This window comes from Apteryx rowi, unplaced genomic scaffold, assembly GCF_003343035.1.
Source record: "Apteryx rowi isolate R43461 unplaced genomic scaffold, aptRow1 scaffold_57, whole genome shotgun sequence".
In the NCBI taxonomy this organism is placed as follows: domain Eukaryota; kingdom Metazoa; phylum Chordata; class Aves; order Apterygiformes; family Apterygidae; genus Apteryx; species Apteryx rowi.
This window is the reverse complement of record NW_020450838.1, coordinates 145,627-171,365: the sequence shown is the minus strand read 5'-3', so window position 1 is coordinate 171,365 and position 25,739 is coordinate 145,627. Positions and strand designations below refer to the sequence as shown.

At 42.4% G+C, this 25,739-nt stretch overlaps 1 protein-coding gene across 1 annotated transcript in view; it reads left to right on the top strand.

Annotated features, from left to right (window-relative positions):
• LOC112973831 (kalirin-like) overlaps nt 1-25,739 on the top strand; it is a 62,832-nt gene that overhangs the window by 19,952 nt on the left and 17,141 nt on the right. Inside the window, exons 10-16 of the mRNA XM_026082187.1 lie at nt 229-279; nt 610-687; nt 1,634-1,819; nt 5,044-5,215; nt 9,572-9,810; nt 10,678-10,925; nt 14,187-14,310. Coding sequence (XP_025937972.1) covers nt 229-279; nt 610-687; nt 1,634-1,819; nt 5,044-5,215; nt 9,572-9,810; nt 10,678-10,925; nt 14,187-14,310 — 1,098 coding nt within the window. The remainder of the gene's footprint in view (nt 1-228; nt 280-609; nt 688-1,633; nt 1,820-5,043; nt 5,216-9,571; nt 9,811-10,677; nt 10,926-14,186; nt 14,311-25,739) is intronic.

Sequence of the window (25,739 nt, the reverse complement as noted above, 5' to 3'; positions counted from 1 at the left end):
GAAACGGGGACCAAGTCAGCATTCCCAAGGGCTAATCCCAGCTTTGTCTTTTTCTGTAGTGTTTTCAGCAACCATCCACACCCCTTTTCCATATCTATAAAATGTTTATAACATACAGCAACCTCTGAAGATGAATTTATTAATATTAGCAAGTGCTAAATATGCTTTTTCTTTTTTAAACTGGCATCTTGTGTTTTCTCTTTCTGCAAACCTTTATGTTTTCTCTAGGATTTCCTGAGGTACAGTGAAAAAGCTGGTCTGGAGTGCTCCGATATAGAGGTATGTTTTCATGTCCTGGACAGTACTGCTACATAATCTAATGGGATTTTATATGGAGAAATTGGATCCCCAGTATTCCTTTGGCAATAATTGAAGATCCTGCTGATATTCTAAATTTCATATTTCTATTTAACTTAAGGCCGAAGTAAAAGAACTGGGGACCAGTCACCAGTCTTCTTTTGGATGTAACTGTAAATCTTCAGTGCGTGAGGGCCACACCATGAATAACTTCTAGCAGTGATCAAGCTGTTGAAATTTATCATTTGATACTTTGCTTTTAGAGTCACTCTGATTTTCTTGTAACAATCCAACATTCTTCTTACTTAACAGAAAGCAGTTGAGTTGATGTGCCTTGTACCAAAACGCTGCAATGACATGATGAACCTGGGCCGTCTCCAAGGCTTTGAGGTATGCATTTGTGTTTTGCTTGTAACAACAACTAGCTTCCGATAAGATCTGAAGGCTAGGAAGGGTGTTTTATCTTTCTGTGATCATCTCTATAATAATCTGCCCTACTCCAGGCAGTTTATCTAGTGCTTTGCTCTTCTCCAGTGGTGAACTGCATGCTTTGGTGAGGTGTTTAAGGTGGGGGGAGAATATACCTGTCACTGTAAAGTTGCAACAGTCCATGTATTATTTCTTCAAAATGTGAGGCCTGTAAAAGCTTCTGCAAGCTTGAATTAGACTTCTTATGTGTCCTGCCAGAGCAAAATAAACCTTGAACCAGACTGCTCTGCCTGTTAGAAAGATCACCTAGCATTAATGTGTGAACAGCTCGCTCCAAGTTTGGCAACATCGAGCAGGGGACTTCTGAGTTTTAACCCCGCCAGTTATAACCTGTGGTTTGTAACCAAGCCAGTGTAGACTTTGGCAGGCCTGGTAAGATGCCGTATCTCCAAAAGGAAGTCAAGCGTGTCTTACCACCCTGTGCATCATAGCAYTGCTGCAAGCAAGTAGGTCCTGTTTTACATAGTCAGAGGTGTTGCGCCATTGACTACTGTTTTGGGGAGGTATAGAGGGCACATGATTAGAGAGAATTCAAGGCATTGTAGTAACATAAACTACATAATGGGAACAGTGTTTGAAATTAAGTGTAAAAACACTCTACTTGAGACTTGATGCTTTTGATTTTGTATGCACATCTGATGGCAATGAGAATAAAGAAAACCTATGTTATTTCCTTAAACTGTGCTCTTGAGTTAAAAGATTTCTGCTTTGATAAATTAGAGGGAATATGTTGCATGTGAACTCAGTACTTCTTTGGAAAACTTGAAATAAGTGAAACTTAGCAGATTGTCTCATGGGACCATGCTGGATCAGGCTTTGTAATGTTGATGTCTTGTCTGCTTCTCAGGGCAAGCTGACGGCTCAAGGAAAGTTGCTGCAGCAAGACACCTTCTATGTAACAGAGCAGGATTCTGGAGTTCAGTCTCGACCGAAGGAGCGTAGGGTTTTTCTCTTTGAGCAAATAGTTATCTTCAGTGAACTGCTTAGGAAAGGCTCTTTAACACCAGGATACATGTTTAAGAAAAGCATAAAGGTAAGAAATAGAATGGGAGAGGCAAGTCTTGTTTGATGGTCAGGTAAGGCAATTGTATCAATTTTCTATGCCGTGAGATTGGTCAGTCTTGTCATAGGTGAGCAATAATCTGCCAAGAGCATTTGCATTTACCTTTCAGTGAATCAGGAGCCATTTAAGACCAGTATCTCTAAATAAACTGCTGTGTATCTAAATTTGCTGGGTGATCTTTACAGGAAGCACAGCCACGGCAAGTCCTCTATCACTTGTAGCTCTGAATGCATAGATATTGTTAAAAAGCTTGCAATAGTCAAAGTAAGAGTATACTAGTTGCTTTTAAGTCCGATCATGAAAGTTGGGGGAAGATGTAACATCCAAAACACTTATCTTAGGCCTCACTGTAAGTCAGTACTAAGCCTGTACGTGACATTACTGGAAATACTCTGGGGGGAGGGCTCCCAGTACAAATATGAATGTTGCAAAAAGACAGAACTATTTCAAAAAACAAACAAAAGCACACATAGTAATAGAAGTTTAGATAAGAGGAATTATAAAACCAGATAAACTATAAAGAAAATTTTAAGAATTAACTCTGTTTTAAAATAATCTTTCCAGGAAGAGGGACTGGGACTGGAAATAGCTTGGTTTAACAAATGCAAAGTTAACCTCTGAAATGGTATTGAAGGTGACTGAATGCTAAACCTCTTTTGGTAGAACAGCCTTTGCTGCAGCTGCAGAAAGAACAAAATCACTGGTTTATTTGAATGTCTTGATCTTTCAAAGCTGAGAAACCAGTCAGGGATTGAAGAAGCTCTTTTTTGTCTTTTCAAAGATACAGGTTAGAAAGAGATGTGAGAGAATGCATTGTGTTTGCTCTGAATTTTAAATGAAATAGTAATACGAAATAGAGGAGAACAATATCAGGTGAAATAATGCACCTGTATCGTAAATAAGTGAATAAATCTGCAATAAGTGATATGTTAACTGAAGTAAAGCCATCTTCTTGGCTAGCAAAAACTCCAACATTTACTGCAAAGCCTATATCCAGTTGCAAGTCAGTATGTTTAATAGTTTCCAACCAAATAATAAGCTGTAAGGGAAAAACCTAAAGTGTACAAATAAAAAATAACCTCGATTTAGATGATCAGCTTTGATTTTATCTTATTGCTGATTTAAATAATGATTAAATTTGGAGATGAAAATAACTTGAATCATTTTTACTTCAGTTTATTGTATATATAACAATGAGTCTTTTATCTGCAGGAAACAATTCCTGAATTGTGTATTGTAGACAAAGAGAGAAAAATAAATCTCTTTTAATGTCAATAAAATTAGCTTGCCTCAAGGGTACGAGTTGCTTTTTTAGTTAAACAGTGTATGAAAGCAATGTCTTTCCCACTGCCTGAGTTACTTTAACATTTTTTTTTTGGGTGATAATTTTGCAGTCCCTCTTTTCTTCCATTTGGCAAGCTGCTTGTTCTCCTTCCAAGTGCCTATGCCAACTGTGGGATCGCCTGTGGGTCCATGTACATCTCCCCAACTGGTGTTCAGAGTGTGTGYGCCAGCAGCACTTGAACTCTTCCTCCCACTCCAGCTATTGAGCTTCTGACTGCTTTTGCATTTTTGTCATGCCCTCCCACAAAGATGAAATCTGCCTCACAGTGGAGTAGGACCTTTCCCCTATATCAACTCTTACCTGCTGGCCTCTCAGCCATCGTGGGAATTGTCACCTTGCCGTGGAGCCTCATCCTCAGCTGGATGATTCCCTAGCGAGAGACAGTTTTTCAGAGATGTCATGTAAACAGGCTGCCCTGTCACCTGTCCTTTCCTATCCCAGGCCTAAAACTAAGCATGCAGAGTTCGCATCTGGTCTGGGTTCAGGAATTGAAGGTTGAGGTGGCTTTACTTGTCAGCTAGGAACAAGTTTCTTTGACCTTGTTTTGAGTCCTGACAAGATCCTGCTGGGCAAGTTAAAAGCATTGTTGCAGCAATAATCAGGACCTATCTAGCTATCTTGTGGCAGCTCTTTGATATCATATGCAGCCATGGCTTTCCAGTTCTCTGGGAGACATTCCCTGAGATATGAAGGATGTTTCACTGCTGGTCACATCCTCCCACATAATAGAAGGACCTAGCCAGCACCTTAGGTCCCATTTGTTTTCTCTGTGTCAACAGTCGTGGCTGAGCACTGAGGCCTCTCTGTTGGAGTCAGAGGTGCATGTGACTGAAGTTCAAATGCAGCTATTCTGGTCTATCGAGATAAGGTTCACAAATATTTTTCTCCAAGGACTGACAGAAGCTTTATCATAATGTCCTACATTAACAAAGAACTCTTCTTTATGCAATGAGGTAGTTAGTGCTCAGAAATAGCATGTTCCTTCTTGGATGCACCTCAGTTGGACACCTATCAGGCTTTCAGAACACCTTAATTTTTGGAGCTGTCTACCTTTGTCATGAAGAACCCTCTCCTTGTCCATCCATCCCTGCTGTCCTTTTTGTTTTGCCTGCATACTACTAACTCTTTCTGGAGGTCTCGGGGATGGAAATTTCAGTTGCTAGCCTGTAAGATAACTCCTCCTTGTTAGGTATAATAAATTGCCTGCTAAAGCAGAAAAGTGGAAGATTACGGAATTTAGAAGTTTGTATGGCAGATGTTTGCTCAGCTATGCCAAGCTATTCTTTTTTACTGTCATAAATGTGAATAGCTCAGGAGAAGTCAGTTATGAGTACTCTTAAACAGAAGCCTTGCAAGGACAAGGTATCCTATAGGACAGTAGCTGAAATCGCCATGCATGAGATTTCCGGGAAGAGTATCTGTGACTACATTCAAGTGAAATGGTTATACACAGATGACAGAGTAATCTGCTAGAAATAAAAAGATCTGTTAGAGCGTCAGTGGAGAATTGGGGTTTTTTTGGTATATCTTTGTATGCTGTCCATTCCATTTTTAAAATATTCTAATGACTGAGAATTTCTTTCCCATGGAGGCTTATGTTACCTTAAAATAGAAGTTGTAATTCAAGACAAGGCAGATGGATGTCTGGTACATCTGTCACAGCTTTATTAAGCATCATATTTAGGCTTAAAATTTATCAGCCTAAATCTAGATGAGGCAAGTTCTTCTGATTACGATCTGACAGTCTGGTATGGGATTCAATTAGTTGTTTTCAGGAACTTTGCACAGCAATTTTATTCTGATTCTTGAGTAATGCTGAGTAACACGTGCTTAATTTGGTTTGTTGCAGATGAATTACTTAATCATTGAAGAAAATGTGGACAATGATCCCTGCAAGTTTGCTCTAATGAGCCGGGAAACATCAGAGAGAGTCATTTTACAGGCTGCTAATCCAGAAATTCAACAAGCTTGGGTACAGGACATCAACCAGGTCCTGGACACACAAAGAGATTTCCTAAATGGTATGTACACTGTCATTGCACTGAATCCCAAACTGTGACGCTGGCAGGTGTTCAGAGACTTTGCATCTTTGGTCCCTCTCTGGGAAAAATCATGCAGCAACTTCTTCCTAAGAAAAATCCCTAAGAGAAAGCTAGAGCCATCTACCTGTCATTAAGCACCAGGCCCAATAGTATCCACAAAATATATGTGAAAGAGTCTTCATAAGTTACATCTGGGCTTCTAAAAGAGACCAGCTCACTGCCACTGTGCAAAGGAGCCTGCRTGCTGGGTCTGCCTGGCAGGATGGTGAAACAGGATGGGAGAGGGGCCAGGCAAGCCCGTGCTGAGCTGCACTGTGGCCCTGAGGCCCCCAGGAGCTGATGGAGCCCTGTCTCGCATCAGACACCGCAGAACGCTCTGGCCTGGCTCCATTGGTGGTGTCTTCTGGGCTGGTTTTTGCAGCTCCCTGCTTAACTAGGTAGCAGGTTGCTGCATGTTTGGCCTTGTAGATCAGCCAGATTCACGTTCAGGTCTCAAATCCTTCCCTTTGGCAGCATGTTGTGGTAGTTTTTTTGTGCAAGATCCTTTAAAAATACCAGGCTTTGCAGGCTATGTCACCTGGTGCTTTCCATTCTACAGGAAGATTTTAAATCTAATCCCTTTCCAAGACTATGTCGAAGCCAGGTTGTCATTGGATCTATGCAATATCTGCCACTTGGTCAGAACAAGCCTTTTCCCCAGGAACCTCCTATTTAATGTCACAATGTGCTATGGCTGAGGACATGAGGTAGGATGAAGGCTGCCCAGCCATCCACCCCTTTTCAGGTCCAAACTCTGGGCAGCAGCTGCTCTCAACAAAAAAATAAGAGAGGGGATAGTTTGCCTAGTAAACCTAAGAGTTGTGAACGAATAGATTCATTTTCAAATTTTCAACTTTGGTGTAGGAGTTTAGGGGTGGTTTGAAATAATATTTAAAATTAAAGCTGTGTTTGTTTAAAAAAAATTGTTCATTAAAAGTTTGGATTTTGAAAATACGGATAGCTCAAATTCAGTTAACAATTTTAGCTTGTTCTCACTTACTGGGTGAAGGAAAGAGGAGGAACAAGGACTAAAGGAAAAAATTAAAAATAATATTTTTTTGTTTGTTTGGAAGCAATGGAGTAGGAATGATTTCTTTGGAAGATTCCAAAATTATTTTTTGCTATTCATTTCAAAATAGCTTCTTTTTAAAAAAATTTGAGCTTATATTAGAAAGAGTTGTTTATTTAAAAACTTAATACATCATCTATAATGAAATGTGTTTGCACAGCATGTTAGCTTTTTTGATTTGGGTGTTTGGTTTTTTGTTTTGTTTTGTGGGGTTTTTGGCTGCAAAATATGAAAAGAGTCTTTTTCACTTCACATGGAAACACAGCTTCTCTTTTCTTCTATGTGGGGTTTTTCATAGTCCTTTCAAAATTTTAATTTAGCTTAGCTTTACTTTTAAAAAGCTACATGATGTTTGTGACAGTTCAAAAACTGCAGCTGAGTCGAGAAGGGAAATTCTTCTGCACAAAGGATCCAAAATTTGATACTCGATTTTCATGACTTGGAATTGAAAGGTGCTCATAAAGCCACTATAAAAGGATTCTCAAAAGAGATTGGTGAGATGAGCAGCCTGAGTTCTCCAACAAACAGAAATCCAGTGAGGATATCACAACTCGCCTGATTTGTGTCAGTACAGATGGCTTTGAATGCTGGCTTATTGCAATAAAAATAAGTTCCAGTAATAGTTAGCTAAAGAAGATGTGTTAAACTTAGTGAGAGTTCCACAGACCCTACTGCGGTGGTTTTGTGTCCCTTCCACATCTTTCTTAGTCATTGGTTTATTTTTGATATATGTCCTCCTTTCTTCCCAGTACTTACTACCCTGTGAGTCCCTTTTCCTACTGATGCCTCTTCACAGCCTCTATTTAGCCCGTCCTTTTGTGAGGCCAGCGTGGAATTTGATGGGTTAGGAACATAATCTTCGGTATCTCTAAAGCTAGAAGTAAAAATAGATTTATATTAAAACATAGGCTTAAGGATTTACTTTAAACCTATAAATAAGATCCAAGAAAATGATATTATATCCAGTAGAGCCTGTCCAGTCCAGAACGATTTAAGTGGCTTTTAGGATGTAATCTCATTGAGGCCAGCTAATCTTCAAATACTTCTTTAGCTTTGCATTTCATTAAAACGGATGTTTTCTGTCTTTAAAATCATATTAAATCCACACTGAGCCAATGCTGTGTAAACTTAATAACAAAATATTCCCTGTGAGTTCTTGCCCAAGCTGTCTCTGATTTTATATCTTCAACATGGAAGCCCTAAAGAGTAAGGCTCTGTATACAAAACATAGTGGTTGCATATACAGTTCATAAGTGTTCTAAAACTTGTTGCAAAATATTCATATTTTTCCTTGGAAAAAGCAAAGCTGCTACGCTTGAGAAATGAACTGTGCACCAAGTGATTGGCTAGAGTGGCTGTTTTCTCTTTTGCCTCTAAGAAGCTAACTGTAAAGGAAATATGTCCCTGATGGATATATTTCATATGAACAATGCATTTGTTTTGCARCTTTTTTTTATGATGTTTTGCTGGGGTTTGGGAGCGGGGTTAGTTTTTGGAGTGTGGATTTGAGAGAGACAAAGTATGTGGACACTGATTTTTGCCAGAGGCCTTTAAAAATACTAACAGATGTTCAGCAAAAGATAGGAGCTAGGCACCACTGTAAGAGTTAACTATGGAATTAGTAGCCACAAGTGGACACTCAACTAAATGCCCTTTGAAAGTGCTGAATAGGGTAGATTGTTTTGAGATAGATAAATATTTATTTGGACTTAGTGCTAAAGACCTTGCGGCTTAATATGCCGTATATACTAGAAAAATGGGTCACTGTCAAAGATTTCCCCGACCTTCCTTCTCCACAATGAGTGATGTGCAACAYGACCAAACCATGTTCAGCTGCAGTTGAGGTAAGCGAGTGAAATGGGAAGTCATTGTGTAATAATACAAATCACTTCTGTGATATAGGAGGGAACAGTGATCGCTGCCTAGGTTTTTGAGCCAAGTAATAGTCCAGATTGCTACAGGTCTGTGTGAAAACATGGGTCCTTTTGAAGAAAATGGTGATCTGGGATCCTCCTTGGTTTGTTTGGTCTCTTGTTTCTTGGTACTAAGTGATTTCTTGTTAGAGTAGCCTCCCTTTCCCCGGAAGGGGAATGCTAGAGACTCTGTTGTGTGATGCTGAGCCTTTTTGTTTTTCTTTCCTTTTCCTCTTGTTGGGAAAGACATTCCTTCTCTTGTGGTTCCTTGGTTGGGCCAATGCTGTGACATTATGTCCTCCGTCTGCCTGTTGCTAGACTAGTCTCTCTGCATTCCAGTTGGTTTAGTCTGGTGCATGTACACAGTATTAATTGCTATAAATCATCCATTAAAGCCACATGACATGCAAAAAACAACCCATAGGTCTGGGGATACTAATCTGACCCTGGCAAATGGGTTCCTTTCCCGTTCATCAGGAGTCACAGCCCTTGTCACTTCTCCTCCAAACATACCAAATTCTTTATTTCTTCACCCTCTGGCATTTTTATCCTTCCTTTCCCAGTGTAAGCTCTCTCTCTCTGTGACTAAGAAATATTCTCTCTCACTAAGCCGGCTCTTTTTTTAAGGCTTGTGAAGCCATCTGATGTGGCTTGTGACGTTAACTTGGAACAGGGTGTTTTCTGGAGAGGTCTAGGCTGCTGGGATTAATGTCTTTTGTGCCATCTATGCTTCCTCACTTGCTGGTCGTTTCCAGCACTCTCCCTGAACCAAAGTAGTTAACATGGAAAGTGCATAGAGAACCAAGTTTCAATACATCACATTTGAAAAGAATTTACTAGTCATGCTCTCTTGGGAATACACAAATGAGATTTATGGGTCTTAATCTGTGCTTTCTGATGATAGCAAAATTAACTGTAAATGAGGTGTGACTCTTTTATTCAGGCTTTCATTTATTTTTATTACAGGATGACTTTTATGATGCTTCATTTGTGCAGTTTCAAAGAAAATGAATGCACTTATGTATGCTATGAATGATAAAAATTTTAGCCCACTCTGTTGATTAGAGAAGCTGTCTTCGCAGCAGCATGGAGTGCTGCGTTCAGTTCACGCACAGTACAACGTAACGTGCTTGCTTCCTGTCTTGGTGTGAACACAGCCATGTATGTCCAGAGGTGGCATCTTCTGTTTCCTGCTTGTTTTACAACCAAAGTGTCTGTTTTGACTAAAACACACTCAGTCACTGAGTGTGCACACTCTACATCCCTTTGCAATGTCATTGAGAGCATGTAGCTAATTCTCTCCCTCTTTTGCAGCGCTACAGTCTCCCATAGAGTACCAACGCAAAGAAAGTAGCTCTGCAGTGCTGAGGCCCCAGACCGGTAGGGTCCCTCAGCCCAACAGCAGACCCTATTCTTCTGTTCCGGTAGGGTCTGAGAAGCCTTTGAAGGCTACAAGCCGTAACACATCTCTCCCACCCCTGAAGATATCTACCTCCAACGGCAGCACAGGGTATGAACACTCACAACCCGGAGACAAGTACGAACAAAGCAAGGTACTAAGCTTATSTGATAAAGCGTTGTCTCATACCACTTTGATAGGTAATCGGTGAAGTTAGCTTTAATTGTCAACTAACCAGCTCAACAGACTATGATTTGAATTAAATGAACTCCGCAAAAGCTCTGGCATCCTGATGGGGAGCGTTTCCTCAGGGAAACCAAGAGCCTCACACTGGAGTGTACAGTGCTGACGTGAGCGTTTTTCAGGGGTGCTGTGTTTGCAGGCCTGGTGAACTGAGTCTCCGTTTGCAGTATTGGCACCAATAATATTCCAGTTTCTCCAATATCCATTAATCACCAAATTCTGAAGAGGTCTACTTTGCTGGTTTAGAGGAGTTTAGACCTTCTCATGTCTAACATCTCAGAGGGTGCCAATTGTAGGTTATAATTTGGACGCCTGTGCAGTGTACCAGACACGATTCACAGCCCACCCAAGAGTCAGGAACTGTCAGTGGCATTTGGACCCTGCTGCTGGCTGCAGCTGACCAAAGTATGACCTGTATTTAGTATCATGGAATGCATGAGGGTTCATTCAACTTCTAATGTAGGCCTTCATTGGTTTTTCCCTCCGTTTGACTTGGTACAGATAGTTAATCAGTATTACAGTGCAAATGAGTGCATTCTTAGGGCACCATCGCTATTGAAACGAGTTCTCATATGAAATAGGATGCTGGTTCATGTTAGATTACTGCAGCCCTTCAGTCTTTAAAATCCTTTTCTGCCAATATGAACTTAAATTAGTGTTTCATATCTTTTTCCCTAGTAAAGTTAAGCTGGAGATGAAAAGTCGTGATTGCTGCTGAAAAAGGTAGGCTCCTCCACTCCGCCTGCTCACCAGGTTTCTGTTGTGTCCGTTTTCGCAGACTGATTTGGGAGGGTGCAATGGGACCTCTTCCATGGTGGTGATTAAAGATTACTATGCACTGAAGGAGGATGAGATCTGTGTGAATCAAGGAGAGGTGGTTCAGATCCTTGCCATCAACCAGCAGAACATGTTCCTGGTGTACCAGCCTGCAAATGACCACTCTCCGGCTGCTGAAGGATGGATCCCCGGCAATATCTTGGCTCCCCTCACTAAATCCAGTACAGATAATAGCGACGGAAGCATCAAGTAAGTGCCATGTTGGCTTCACTGGGAGCACTATGTGGATTTTCTGAGGAAAAAAAAATAAAATAAACCCAAATGGTAGGGAAATCCTGCTGATTTTTTATCTACAGTGCCATTGGAACAAACTGAGTGGTCAGTCGGCAGCATCGGGCAGCCATGGTGGATAGCTCGGGTTTGGGTTATTTTCATTTTGTGGGGTTTTCTTTATACTTTGGAAAGAAATAAAACCATAGACAGTTAAAGGCATGTTTTACGTTACACCATTTTACACCAACATGGACCTGCTTGGACTGGACTTATATTTATGTTGTATTAAGTTACTAATCTATATATTGGTTATAACAACAGCATCTAGCAAAAAAAAAACAAAAAACAGGCCCTGTGTTGGACTGAGGCTCACTTCTCAAGGAGTAGAGATTTTGTCGTCTATGGCAATTTCCTTGTACAGCTTGTATCTTTTTTTTAATTTTGTTTTGTTTGTTTTTTTTCTGTTTGCAGTAACTTTTGTAAAATATTTTTTTGTTTGCAAGACCCCCATCCAAGTACATTCCTGTATAAAGTATTTTGCACTATTTAAAAAAAAGGAAAAGAAACAAACTCATATTGATGAAGTCAGGTTGTGCAATATAATGGATAGTCGCAATGTTCATCATTGTACCTGTAATGTAACTAATTTTAAATGTACTATTTTAAATATGTAAAATAAATTTTCACCATGAGCATGTTTTAATGAGGTAAAAGAACTAGTTTGACCCTTTTTTGTTTTTGTTTTTTTTGTTTATAACATTTTGTTGCTTATTTAACAAATGTGTGGATATATATTTTTCTTTTCTGATTTTTAGAAATTTGTCAGTTTGAAATGACTAATGCAAGAAAGTGGTTTTTTGGTATTAAATACAGAAGGTACAACCCTCTTTTTAGTAATATCTGTTGATTTCTTTTTTAATATCTAAAATGACCAGATCGTAATGATGTAGGCTACAAATTAAGTTATCTTACATGAGTGCCTTGAAGCATAGATTTGAAAATGAAGAAATATTGTTACAGATTCACTAAAAATAACAATTTGATCTCTTCTGAAGTTTCAGTTATGAAAAATGATGACTTTACCCGTCAGTCAGAAATCTGGTGAATGCTCCTGTCAATTCCATATTAAACCAAAGGAATTGCTTAGCATCTCTTGCACACATGCCACAAATATTCCCATGTTCCTCCCCAACCATCACATGGAAACACGTGCCTTTGCATTCATGCACGGCACCAGACTTCCAGTAAAGACTTTGATTTCATGGCAGCTGTGCCATCATATTCTGCAATATAGTCATATGGGTTGTGGCCAGGAAAGCGCACTAGAATCAAAAGATACATGCATTGCTCTTTCTTTCTTTCTTTCTTTCTCATTCAGTGAGATTTAAAGACTTAATTCATGTCTTCAGACTCAAACAGCTAAACCAACCCCGAAACCAATGAGATACTTGAAGGGACTTTCTAATCTGAGTCCTATGGGTAAAAACTGACCTGGTGCAGATGTTATCTTTAGCCATCTAGTCTGCCAGATCATGTTGACTTATTAGTGCAAGTAATAAAACAGTTTCTTCTGTTGACAAATACTGTACACAAAATATGTGGTCAATCCAGTAGTTTTGACACCATGTTATTGCTGATAGGTCAGAGTGGGGGAGTCCATCAGCCACATCCTTGACTCTTACTACAACTTAAAAGAAAATGTAATAGTTCTGAAGTGCTGGATAACTTCCCCTGCTCTGCATATCTAATTTGGACCTCCTCCAGAAACACCCAAATATCACAACAGACCTACTGGCCTGCTGAGACATGCAGGATGCCCTCGTGCTCCTTTTGCCTGAACATGACTGCCCATTGCCAGCTGTTCCCAAGACACCACTATGACCTTGACTGTGTTGCTCTAGTGCAGACGCTAACACTGGTTGCAAAAACACTTGATATAAACCAGTTTAGTCGTGTGTCATTGTGGCCAACTGTTGGGAAGCCATTAGTTTTACTTTTTTTTAACTTGATCTGTTGTACAGTCCCAATCAGGTGCAGAAGTGTAACAAAAAAATGCTTATGAATGGGACACAGAGTTCATGGGGAAACGTCGGCTGTGTGGGGCATCCTTTGAGTCCTACCTTGCTAACATACTGCGTTTTATTGGCATCGCAGGTTATCGTTGGATTACATGCAACTTGCTTTGTAAAATGTATCAAGGTACTGTAGACATGACATGTGCCAAACGTTGGGCTTAACACATGCAAATCAAATTTGCATGACTTGAAGGTGGGCGGATGCTTTGAACCTGGATCCCAGCTCATCACACTGCTGTTTCGAGAGCTTTCTGCTTTAGACAACATACCCCTTCCCAACCCCCCCAACCTATCCACTCTTTAAACCAAATGGAATCCATATTGAAAACTGGTTTCTTTTTTCCTAATTTTTTATGTCTGCTTGATATGCAATTTCTGTTTTCAACACAGCATTGCTCTTACAAAGGGTGACATGGTCTAATTTTTTTTCCAAGGGTAAGGTCATAGGAGCAGTAATGAGGGATGAAAAATGTGCTGAAAATCATATCTACTGTGATGCTAGCCAAAAAGCATGGACTGAATGATGTCCTCTCTAACCAGATTGGCAAAATGAACTGTTCTGCTAATGGGAAATTCTTGATCTCAAGAGGCATAGCAGAACTTGTTGTTCTAGGAAATTACTTATCTCTTGGAAAGTTAATGATACAACCCCTATTTTTGAGCTTTTCACATTCTGAGCAACATGTAGAAAGCAACACCTTGAATTTCTTAACTTTTTTTTATTTGCTCTACTGCGTACTCCATTAAGACTTTTCTCATTTACTTACATTTGTTTCACTGCTTTTAATCAACAAGTCAATTGAATTGACCTTTTAACTCTAGCCAAAAAAAAAAAAAAAAATCTGTTTGTGACGAATGCAAGATAAGATAAAATCCCTGAAGCCAGATGACCAAGTTCTAGTTGCCTGCTTCCATCATGGGTATTTTTTCCTGCTCCATGCATTTAAATGGCAAGTGTGGCACAACATCTGCTTTGTAGAACTGTTTGGTTTGTTTTTTTTAATTCAACTCTCATTGCTCAAACTGAGATAGGCATATTGCCGGTGGCTTTCACCTTCTAGGGTATTGCAGTAATCGCAAATGTGGATGCTGGTTCCCATTTCCAAATCCTTCCTTCCTACTATGATCTGCCATTTGATTGCTGCGTTTTTTGGTACAACAGGAAGTCATGTTCATGGCATACCCTGCGCATGAGAAAGYGGGCGGAAAAGGAGAGCAGTGGCAAAAATGAAGCCAATGGGCCACGTAAATCCAAGGATATTCTGGGAAACAAAGTCTCTGTTAAAGTGAGTAAGGCCATCTGAAAGCTGTGTGCTGCTCTCCTGCTTCCCATCCTTTTCACCCCCTAGAGCATCCTCTCCTGAGAGAGGGAGGGGGCGGCGATTTTGGGGGGGTTTTTTTCCACTTCAGTTATTTATTTTTCTTTTTTTTTTGTAGTATCCATTTTAGCAGGATTTTTGCATGCAAGATAAAATGCAGCCTTTGTTTTTCGTTTTCTTTTTCCTGGCATCCCACATACAAGTAAGTAATCTTCCTTAAAAAGCTATATATACGGTTAAATAAGTGTTCTTAAAATTTGGAAAACAGTGATTTACTGACCTCTGATCTAGCTCAATCTGTAGCTCCATCAGAGCAGCTGCAGTGGTGAGAAAGCCACTGGCTGAAATGATGGCCTGACTGAAGTTGATGAGTTGTCTTCGGGCCAATATTTCACCTACATCTTAAAATAATGGGCTCCTAAACTTAAGATGCTTGAGCACCTTGGGCTGGGGAGATGGTCTCAATGACCTTTTCCTTTCCATATTACCAAATAGGGAAGAGATTCTGACCAGGTCTTGCCAGGAGAGGGTTTTGTGTGTGTGTGTGTGTGTGTGTGTCTGTGTCTGTGTCTGTGTCTCTCTCTCTGAGATTTCCCAGTATGGAAAAGGTTGAGAACTGTGGGGTTAAGATCCATCTTCTGCTCTGCGTGCCTGACTACTATCCTCCAGTTCAGAGGAACCATCCCTATAAACCGACCATGAGGCCTGCTCAGCACTAATCTGGGGCAATCCCTCACAACAGAGGCAAGCAAACACTTGTGATTTTGACACAACCAAAGCCTAGTGTTGATTCAGGAAAGCACTTGAGCATGTACTTTGGATCCACCCCTCTCCAGGAGAGCCCATGATTAAGTGATTTCCTCTGCGGAGGCTTTCCACTGTATAAGCCTAGTGAAATAAAGATGGCATGTGCAAAGGGAGGAACCCTGCTGCTGCAACCTGGATGCACCTTACACCCACTTCACAGGCATCCTGCACCTCTGCAGTCAAATCAGTGAAGTACTGGGCCCGAAGGAAGTAGTTGCTCCAGCATGGTGGTCACAATTCTTCCTYCTGTTGCTCCCTTTGCTGTTTTTACTGCCTGAACGACTTGCAGAATCACTGCCTCTTCTTTGGCAAAAGCATGCCTTTGCCTTTGCTTCTCTTGTTTTGTTGTTGGTTTGATTTCAGTTTGTTTTTTAAGAACATTTTCTGTACTGTTATCCATTTCCATGCTGCTCAAACTCCTGTGCTGCTCTGTGCTAACCAATCTCTCTTCTAATCTCTTGTTCTCTTTCTTCCTCTTCATGCTGCCAAACAAGGAGACAAACAGCTCAGAGGAATCAGAGTGTGATGACCTTGACCCCAATACTAGCATGGAGGTAGAGACAATCATCCTTGTGATTACTTTTTTCCAGAGAATATGTATCCATTTTGAAATGGATTTGCTGAAAGGGGAGCTGGTGGGTCTGTTTTGCAGATGGACGTATTTATCAATTAAGTATAATTCACACAAAGTGCCAGTTCTGATTTTGTCAAGCAGTGAATTGAAGTTCGGGCTGCCTTTGTGATAGGAGCAGTGAAGGAAGTTGGAAAACAAATTATTGTTGAGTTGGAGGCTTAATTAGCCACCTCTAAACCACCGTTTTCCAGATGGGACCTCATTCAATGAAATGATCGTGCACACCTTTCAACTGCCAATAAATGTAGCAGCTTTCTATGCTGAAAACACCCACCTTCCTGGCAATACATGCTGAGCTGCTAGTCAGTCCTGTGTTATAAATCACTGTAGTTAATGTTGTTGCACCACAGCTAGTGTTTTAAATTATCTAGGAGGTGAGAAAAGACAAAGCTGGTTTTTTCTCTTAACAGTTAGTGTCTCTTAAATTGTGGAAATTGCACTTATAAAAAGGTACTGAAATAAAATGGTAAAGTTAGTTGCATTAAAGTGCACTTCTCATAGGCAGAGTTAATGCAGGTAAGTGGACCCAATGTGTTACACTACTGTTTTTCCAGTGTGACCCCACTGACTCTAGTGGAGTGACCAAGACATGCCTGGTAAAGAGAATCAGAACAGATCTTAAAATCAATGTTAGAGTTCAACACCTGGTTCTCCTCTATTAATATCTTGCAGGACTCACTTATCTGTGTACAGTGACCACATTAAGCATCTATGTACGTTGTACCAAGGCTGAAAGAGCTTCCTATTGGAACAAGCAAGGGGAAAGGTTCAGAGAAACTTCACAGAATCACRGAATGGTTGAGGTTGGAAGGCACCCCTGGAGATCGTCTAAGTCCAAGCCCCCTGCTCAAGCAGGGTCACCTAGAGCACATTGCACAGAATCGTGTCCAGGCGGGTTTTGAATATCTCCAGAGAAGGAGACTCCACAACCTCCCTGGGCAACCTGTTCCAGTGCTCTGTCACCCTCACAGTAAAGTTTTTCCTCATATTCAGATGGAACTGTCTGTGTTTCAGTTTGTGCCTGTTGCCTCTTGTCCTGTCACTGGGCACCACTGAAAACAGTCTGGCCCCATTCTCTTGACACCCTGCTTTTAGATATTTGTATACATTGATAAGATCCCCTCTTCATCTTCTCCAAGCTAAACAGGCCCAGCTCTCTCAGCCTTTCCTCATAAGAGAGATGCTCCAGTTCCTTCACCATCTTCGTAGCCCTCCACTGGACTCTCTCCAGTAGTGCCATGTCTCTCTTGTACTGTGGAGCCCAGAATTGGACACAGTACTCCAGATGCGGCCTCAGCAGGGCTGAGTAGAGGGGGAGAATCACCTCCCTCGACCTGCTGGCAACCCTCTTCCTAGTGCACCCCAGGATACCATTGGCCTTCTTGGCCACAAGGACACATTGCTGACTTATGGTTAGCTTGTCCACCAGAACTCCCAGGTGAAAATCACTTAAGTGATTTTGCAAAGATTGTAGGGTGGTTTGTTGGAGAATAGGGAAATCTCTGTATGTTAGGAGATCGCCAGGGTGCTGTTAGCCAGATTGTACTCTAAAGGTCCCACAAAAGAAAGYTGGTCTCCCTCCTGGAGAAAAAGAAAAAGAGAGAGAGAGAGGGGAAAGTATATTGAGATGCTGGGCTACAAGGATATCCACCACCTCAGCTATTAACCTGAAGGCTCCCTTGTATTGCTAGTGTGTAGGCATCGATAAACACATCTTTGAAAAAGGGATGTGTACTAAAATAAAGCTTGTGACCCCGCTGACATCCTGAGGTTGAATGGTGCTTACCACCAAAGCTGCATTGTTASTGGTGTGTTTGCATTTTCAAAGAGCATATTGCTTATCTTAGGTAACAATTATAAATACATGTATTTGCAACAAGACGGTGTTCAATTATTGCACATAAGCCCATGCAAACTTTAGATCTTTGGAAATTGGCTTGTGGAGTAAAAGATGGCTGACATACAGGTGTAATGTACAGAGCGAGTGAAAATCACAATTCTTTTTGCAGAGAACTTCTGTATTTTGACGGTAGACCGCTCCATAGGAGCAAAAACCCTGATGTCTTAAAATTGTCAGTGAAAGGTATCCAAGTCCATACACTRTCTGCATTTCTAGTCATCTCTGGTATACTCCACACAGTTTGAGGGTGTTTTGTTTTGTTTTGTTTTTTACTGTGGTATAGATAAGAGTCTAATGTTCTTGCCTTGCCTTGTGAAGTGCAGGAGATAAGAGCCCTTCTATTTATAGCAGAAGACACTAATTTGAAGTCTTAGCTCTGGTATGAATCTGCTGAAATACTTGCCTGATGTGTGACCTGATTTACACTCTGAAACCTGATTCTATACCTCCCGGATCACTTAGCAGAGGTAGAAGTCCTGCTGTCCTGCAGTTTCCAGAAGCCACAATGGTCCTTAATGGCTTGTAAAGCTCAAGCCTGCTTCTCAACAAAACTCTTTGGCGCTGGGTGGGTGTATAAATTGGCAGAAGAAAAGAAGTGAGAATGCAATTTTTTGGGTGACTTTGACCAATCTAAGGTCACACTGCCCTGCAAGGCATAGTATAGTCYTCTCTTATGCTGGTGTTACTACATCTGCAGTTTGGAGTGAGTCTGATCAGTTCACTGATCTGGCTAAGAGCTACTGGAGGGGAGGGATTGCTAATACCCACAACAAAACTGAACAAAAACAATCCAGAGGGAGCAGAGCTGGGGCAGTCTGCTAAAATGCTCATGAGGGAAGCAATCCTAGAAGTTGCCATATGGAAGTCCAGTCTGGGGTTTTCTCTCCTGGAAGCCACAGTTGTTCTCCCTTTTCCTTTATGATGAATGTTTGAATTCTTGTTATCAGTCATTATCAAGCATTCCTGAGTTATGAAGATGAACTTGATTAAGGCCCCAGAAGCTAAAGTCTTTTCTCTTTGAAAGAGAAGCAAGGCAAGTTTCTTCCACTGCCAAAGTCTGGGTCAGGTGTTCATTGGAACAAGAGATTCATGGAGGAAGTTATATGGTGCTGGTGGCAGAGTATCAGAAAGTTGGTGCTCAGATGCCTTAACTAGCTTTAAAAGAGGTGGCTACCATACCTCAGCAGCACAGATCTCAGTGCAGGCTGCAAAACCCCTTTCGGAGGCACTGTGAATTAACTGTGCAGATGCATAATTATCAGCTCTCACAGCTGGGGGCTCCGCAGGCTCATTCAAGTCTCGGTTTCTCTCCTCTAGTGGTGGCCCCGATTTTAATGCRTTGTCACTGAGGGGCAAGGAACAATAAGCAAGTCCTTTAAAAGCATTTACCACCACCGTTGCCCTCTTTTCTTTGAGCAGGCTCACCCTGGCTTGGACTTTTGGAAAGACTGTGCCCACAAGGGAAGCATTTATCCCTTGTTCTTTCAGACGTTTGTGTTCTTTGTCTGTGTTTATAAAGATGCCTTACGTTATCCTATTTAAAAATTGTGCTTGTGACTACACATAGTATCTGCACAGGACTGTCAGAGCCTCTGTAAGAGTGCATTTTCAATCTCCCTAGGAGGAGGTATATATGAGGTGAGTGGGGTAACTGGTGTTTGTTCTTATATGTTGCAGAAAAATAAACAGCTCACCTTTTAGGCTTTTTCTAGAGGTGCATCCTAGCCTTAAATAATTATTTAAAAGATCCTTCCCCCAACCTGTTTTTATAGTGGAAATCAATATCTCGTCTGGCTCTTCTTTCTCCATTTAGCATAGTACGTCAGAGTGGGGCTGTTGGCAAGCTCATAGGTTAGCTGGAGGCAGCGTGACTGGACGCTGGAGAACGGGGAAGACCTTACTCTCACACCTGGCTCAGCTCGTGACTGATTTTATAGACTGTGGGAGTGCCGGTGGAAGAGCAGTCTCCTGGCCCAACCACCAATAACTTAAAGTTGCATGAGGCCCTCCGTGTGTCATTTAGGAGGAGTCGTCTGTAGCTATTGTTACAGCCTTGGGCAAGTCACTTTGCTTCTCTTATAGGACTGTCACCCATGACATGCTGACATCCCTCTTCCTCCCATCATGCCTGCAAATGTGCATTCAGTGCTGCAACAGGGAAAGCAGTTTCTAAATGCAAGGCAGCCATATTAATTTTTTGGAAATGTTGGTGCCTTTTACCTCCAGCATATTCCCTGCACAAGAAGTTGATGAGCTGGTCATAATATCCATGGACTCCCATGGCTGCTGTGGTTTTCAGGTCTAGCTTTGCTTGCTGCTTACAAAATATCAAATATCTGTACAGTAGAATTCAGATTATTGAAGCATTTTGGCTTCATTTTGTTTCAGGGGAGATACACAGAAAGAAAGAAAWGTGGAGAACATACCTAATGACAGCAGTTAACTGAAATTCTGAGTGACCCTTTTAAACAGTTAAAATGTCATTACTGTTTTTTTTGTCTGCGCAGGGACATGCTGGCCCTGAAGAACCTTCTGTTCATTGTAACTTTGCTGACAGAACTTTGAATAGAAATTGTATCTCTTGGTGACTGTTTCTTTTCTCTTTGTTTATCAATATACAATGAGAGTGGATAAGGACTGAAGTGAAATATGTGGGGGGGTTTCCTAGTTTTCCACTTTGTGCTATTGTGTCAGGAAACAAAAGGTGCAAACTCACCTGTTAGGCATGTGAGGTGTAGGAGCAGGTATTTAAGGAGCAGGTGTAGCCTCATGAGGAATAAGAGTAACCTATATTTATGAAAGATCRGAGACTCCCTTTCCACATGTCTGTAGCTAATTGCACAGGGACAAGCAGGCTCTGCTCCTGGGAAGAAGGTGGGTTCCCTTCTGAATCAGCGAACATCATCCACACCCAAGTCGTGGGTCCAGGACAATGACACAACTAATTGTCTTAGAATTTGGAGTGTCGTAATGTCACAGGGTTTTGGTATCACTGAAGGGGTCATAAGTCAACTGTGCAAATCCCATTGGGCTACCTCTCTTGTCTAAATTAATGCCCTTCCATCAGTCCGAAGACCTGATTGACCTAAAACTCACTAATTCAGTTCCAGACTTTGGACTGGACCTCTCACATGGCTCCAGGCATGTTTTCTGCTGATTTGCACAGCACTACTCCAGTTGTGGTACATTAAAAGTAGTCCTGATGGACACACAGCAGACACTGAGTGTCTAGCATTTGTTCATGTTTCTTAGCTGCGTAAAGGAGAGATGTAATCCAGGCCCAACCTGAGTCAGTGGAAGTGCCATCATTAGATTAGTGAGCTGGGGTATTGCCAAGGTACACAGGTTGGACTTTATCATCTGTTTTTTTCGGTTATGACAGTTGAGCATATTAAGAACTACTTTGAGACACTCAGGGCAAGATAAGCACTTGGAAATACACTCTAAGGAAGAATATTGTGTTAGCACCCTCCCAGTCCAAGTGGTTGAGTAAGTAATGGCTTGGTGGATCCAGCACTGGCTCCAAATCAACATTCAGCTCAGGCCAAGAATTCCCAAGTACTTTAAGYAAGGGCCTTCACTTCTCTGCCTTGATTTTTCTATCTCCAAAACAGATCTAACATACTGTCTTTGCTCTTGTACAATATTGATAAGAAAGCCTTTTAACGTACAGGGTTTTTTTCCATGACATGTTTGTCTGTGTGTTTAGCACAAAAGAGCCTCACTCTTGGTAGAGGCCTCTTATCACAGCTATAGTATGAATAAGTTCCTGATAGCCTCGAGCATTTCCCTCTGGCAGCTGCCATGTGCAGAGCCATTTTCCTGCAGCCCCCGAGTGGACAGTGATTCCTGACACAGAGCGGGGAAGCTGGCTGATCAGCGATTAAGTTTCCTGAGCTGGCAGCATGGGCGCTTTGGTTTAGCTGCTGGAAGAGGAAGACGTGATCTACTTGATAGGTAGGGAGGGGATAGAGTGCTACAACACCTTTCCTGGAATATGTGGTAGCCTTAAAAAACAGAAACAAATCTAACAGCTCTACCTGTTCAAATACACCAGCCGCTAGGGCCTGGCAGAGAGAGCGTGACATTGGCAAGAAGAACCACACAGAGGTGCCTTCTGTTTTGCACACATGCACGTAAAGCAGTAAACATCTGCTCCTGGCTTGGCTGTCTGTCTCAAAGGCAGCTGATCCCATCCATGCTGGGTGCCAGGAGGCACCCCACATCCTCACCAAAAGGCTGATGCCATGGGACGTTTCATCAGATAACCATTCTCTTATTTTAAATTATATTTTCCCTTTGGCAGCACCTCTCCCTTCTTAGCTGGATCCTTATTCGCCTCAGGGAATTTCTCTCATTAGTTTGTTGGGGGATTTTGTGTGGTGAGGGGGGAAAACAGTGAGCTTGCCCCCCCTAAAATTCTCARAGTAAAAGTTGCCCTCGTCAGGGAGGGATTATTTTTTTCTACCAGTTAGAGTTGGTTTAGTTCCTCTGTAACCCATTTTATTTATTTTTTTCTGATAATCATTGCTATTTTTCTTTTAGCGAAGGAGCAAGGAGCATGCTGCTGTCTCTACTATCAGCATGTATAAACGCATCAGTATTTTATTTTAACCATGTGAACAAGAAATACCACAGAGTGTTTACAAAATGCTGAGCTGCTTGTCTTGGAGTGAACATGCCCTCTACCGTTTAGATAAAGCACGGATCTTATTACAGAGGGTTTGCCTTCTAGCTCTGTGCTTCGTTTGATATGGGAAGAACAAGGARAAACATTCTTTCTCCTGTTTTGATGCAGTCCTTTAATATGGGACTGAAACATGGCATTGGAAAAATTTGGATGTCTGATGGGCCCTTCTGTCCATCACGTAGGTCTGTGCTGCCTAGGAGCCCTCAACCCTCTTCCAGGCAGGGTGGCTGAAGGCATGGTGACGATGTCTTTGTGATGGAGAATCAAATTGTCGCGAAAYGGAGGAGCCCCTCTCAGGCACCCGAGCTTGTGGCCACAAAAAGGAGCATTTCAGCGCTGGGAGTTCACACTGCAGAATGGTTTCCCACTTCCCCCCAGACACAGAGCRTGTGTGCAAATTAAAGATATGCTCTCATTAAGAAGTTGGGGTGTTCAAAGTCACTTTGCAGGTGGACGCTTTGCTGCTACTAAAGCAAACGTACCTCCAAGGGCTGGTTGCCGTCTGTCTTTATAGTATGAGCTTAGCAGCAAGCAAACCAGAAAAAACGTGGCTCAGTACTCCAAAATAATGYGTTACTGCATGCAGCATATATGCTGCTTTTCTAGAATCTGTCACATTTTCTAAGTTACTCCTTTTTCTCTAAAGATGCGCTACTCATTTAAACAAACGAACAAAAATCGCAGCACAAGGCTGCTAGAAGCGCGGAGGCCTGGCAATTGGGCCCTTTGGGGGCAGGCTTTAGGGACTGTGGCTGAATTTGGCAACGACATCCAAACCCTGTTTTTGCRAACAACAAAGTCATTTAGATCCTAAGTTACTTAGCTCCTTGCAGGTCCGCAAAGGTATTCCAGTACCCGATTCCCATTTCTTGATTTGAGCCCTGGAACAACGCAGGSAAAAGAAGGAAGAGTCGGGGTCTATTTCTGGCTTTTTTTTATTGAATAACCAGACCRTGTCCTTTCATTTCTCTGTCTCTTCCTCCCTCATCCCCTTTTTTTTGTCTCATCAGCTCTAGACCCCCTATCACGAGAGCAGAGACCATTTGTGTCCTGGTCTGCCTTTGTCACTTTGTGTGGCGCTTCCATTTTTAGCTGTTACTGTATTAGAAGCAGAAACTCTTTTGGCTGTAGAGGGAGTGTCAGAATTTTCCACCCGCTCTGGACTTGGCTACAGATATTTCAGCCAACGAAAAAAACAAACAGATCCAACTCACTCGCAGTTTCTTACCTGAGGAACGAATGCACTGTCTGACAAGTTTTAGCCCTGAAGCTTTGTGTTTGTCTAGTGCTGAGTGAGCCTGAGGAAGCTGCGTGAAGTTCTTGCTTTGGCTAATTCCTTCTTTGTCGTTTTTTTTGCTCCCAAGCCCGGCTGGGCTCTGACAGAGCAGAGCTGAACAGCCGCGGAGCGTGYGGAGGCCGTGTTTGCTGGGGATTTGCTCTCGAAGCGCTTGGCGGCGGGAGGCCCTCCRACGTCTTCCCTTCGTGTTGCTGCCATGGCCAGAAATGTTTGGCGAAGGGCCCGACTGTGAGATCCTTGCTCAAACAGCCGCCAGCTGAGGGCGATTGCAGGGCTGCACCTCCCGTTGCTTTTTTGAGAGGAGAAAAGAGAAAAACTCTACAAAAACCACATCCCTGGCAGGACTGGTGTTTTTCTTCACCTGGCGATCTCACGTGCTCGCTGGCATCACTTTCCTTCTCCTGATGAGTCTCGGGCTGATGGTCTGTGGCTCGCCAAAAAGTGCTGTGCGCCCTCCCATCACTCGGGGATGTTTTTATCCCCCAGGGGCATCAGGCCAGTGTGTCTTGTTTGCCCACTTGCTTATGGGGTGTTTGGGCCCCGCAGACTGGCAGCTCCAGGACCCAAAGGGCTCCGGTGCGGGAACCCGGTGTCAGCCCAGAGCAGCTGCTGAGCAAGGCTCTCGCCTCCCCCTTCTCSTAGGCAGCCTGCGCCGGACCGCTCGCAGCCTGCCTGTGCTGCGCGGTGTTTGTGCYGCCCGTTATAAAGCTGGGCCCGGCTAAAAACAGCGCTCAGCAAAAGTCYTGAGCTGACGCTTGTTATCCCAGGAACAGGCTGTCGTTTTTATTTCTGGGGCCCCTGCTCGTGTCGTGTGTGGGATGTGGTGCRTTGGAAAAGCAGTGGCTTGACGCAGGCGCTCGGCTGGCTGAGCGTCTTGCCCTGATTTCAGGTCTCTGTTTAGTACCATCCGGCCCCGCTTGGGTCCCTTCGCGCGGGGACCATAGACCATCCGGTGGGAGTGACTGGTGCTGTACGGCAGCAACGGGCCCTGACCAGGCTCAGCCTGAATGGCGCTGGCGTGTCCTCAACGACTTGCTGAAGACCTGCTCCATACTGCCCAGCYCCTGTAGACCTGCAGCCCTGTGCGGGCCCTGACCGTGCCCTTCGCAGAGAGCTGGGGGTGGGAGACGCGCTGCTCCAGTTTCACCCTCCCCGTAAGCTGCAGGTGGTGCTTCRCCATTGCCTGCCTGCTGCCAGCCGGGGGGATCCATCTGCTCCTGAAACGTGGCTGAAGGGCAAAGGGGCTGTCCAAGAGGCCGACGAAATGCAGGGGTGTGCTGAATCCAGAAGCCTTTTGTTTTCCGACACAGCTTCAAAGCTGAAGGATCTGCCCAAGCCACGCAAAGTTGTGACCCTGATAAGTCTAAAACCAGAGACACTTGTTTGGCAAATGAAGAAATCATCTCCAAAGGTCTTCCACTTAGCCAAGAAGGACTCAGAAGAGTCTGTCAACTCCTGCCAACTACCCGTAACCTGCAAACCTGGACAGTTTGCAGACAGCGACAGCAAAATACTCTGGAAATAGGGAGCTGGGGTGCAAGTCAGGAGATCTGGCTTCTGTTGGAAGATTTGTCAGTGAATCTTTTTCTCTAATTCACTGTTTCTGCACTTCTCAACCTGTGATCTGACCTGCCCACGCGCTTTCAAAGTAGACGAGAGTAAGACCTTTTTCTTACTTAGGTGATGTRTCAAATCATTTTGAAAAATTCCCTTGTGAAAAGACTTTTATGCTTGGCTAAACTTACAGCAGGCAAAAGCTTAGATACAAATGTGCAGGTGTTAGGTAACATTTTATTAATTAACAACTGAAGTTTTTTCAAAGGAAATGTAAATTTTACCCAAAGACTCTTCCAATGTTATCTAGTGGTAGTAATTTTCTTTTTGGTATTCCAATGAAAAAATCTTTGGTAAGGCAATTATTGCAAAAGATCATGCCTTGGAAATCATTAACAGTGTAACATTATTTATTTATAGTTATATCTATTACATTTATCATTGTAGCTGTATGTTTTAATGAAGCCTTTAGAATTATAAAATAAATATAAAGTGTTAGGCGCATTTCTTTCTC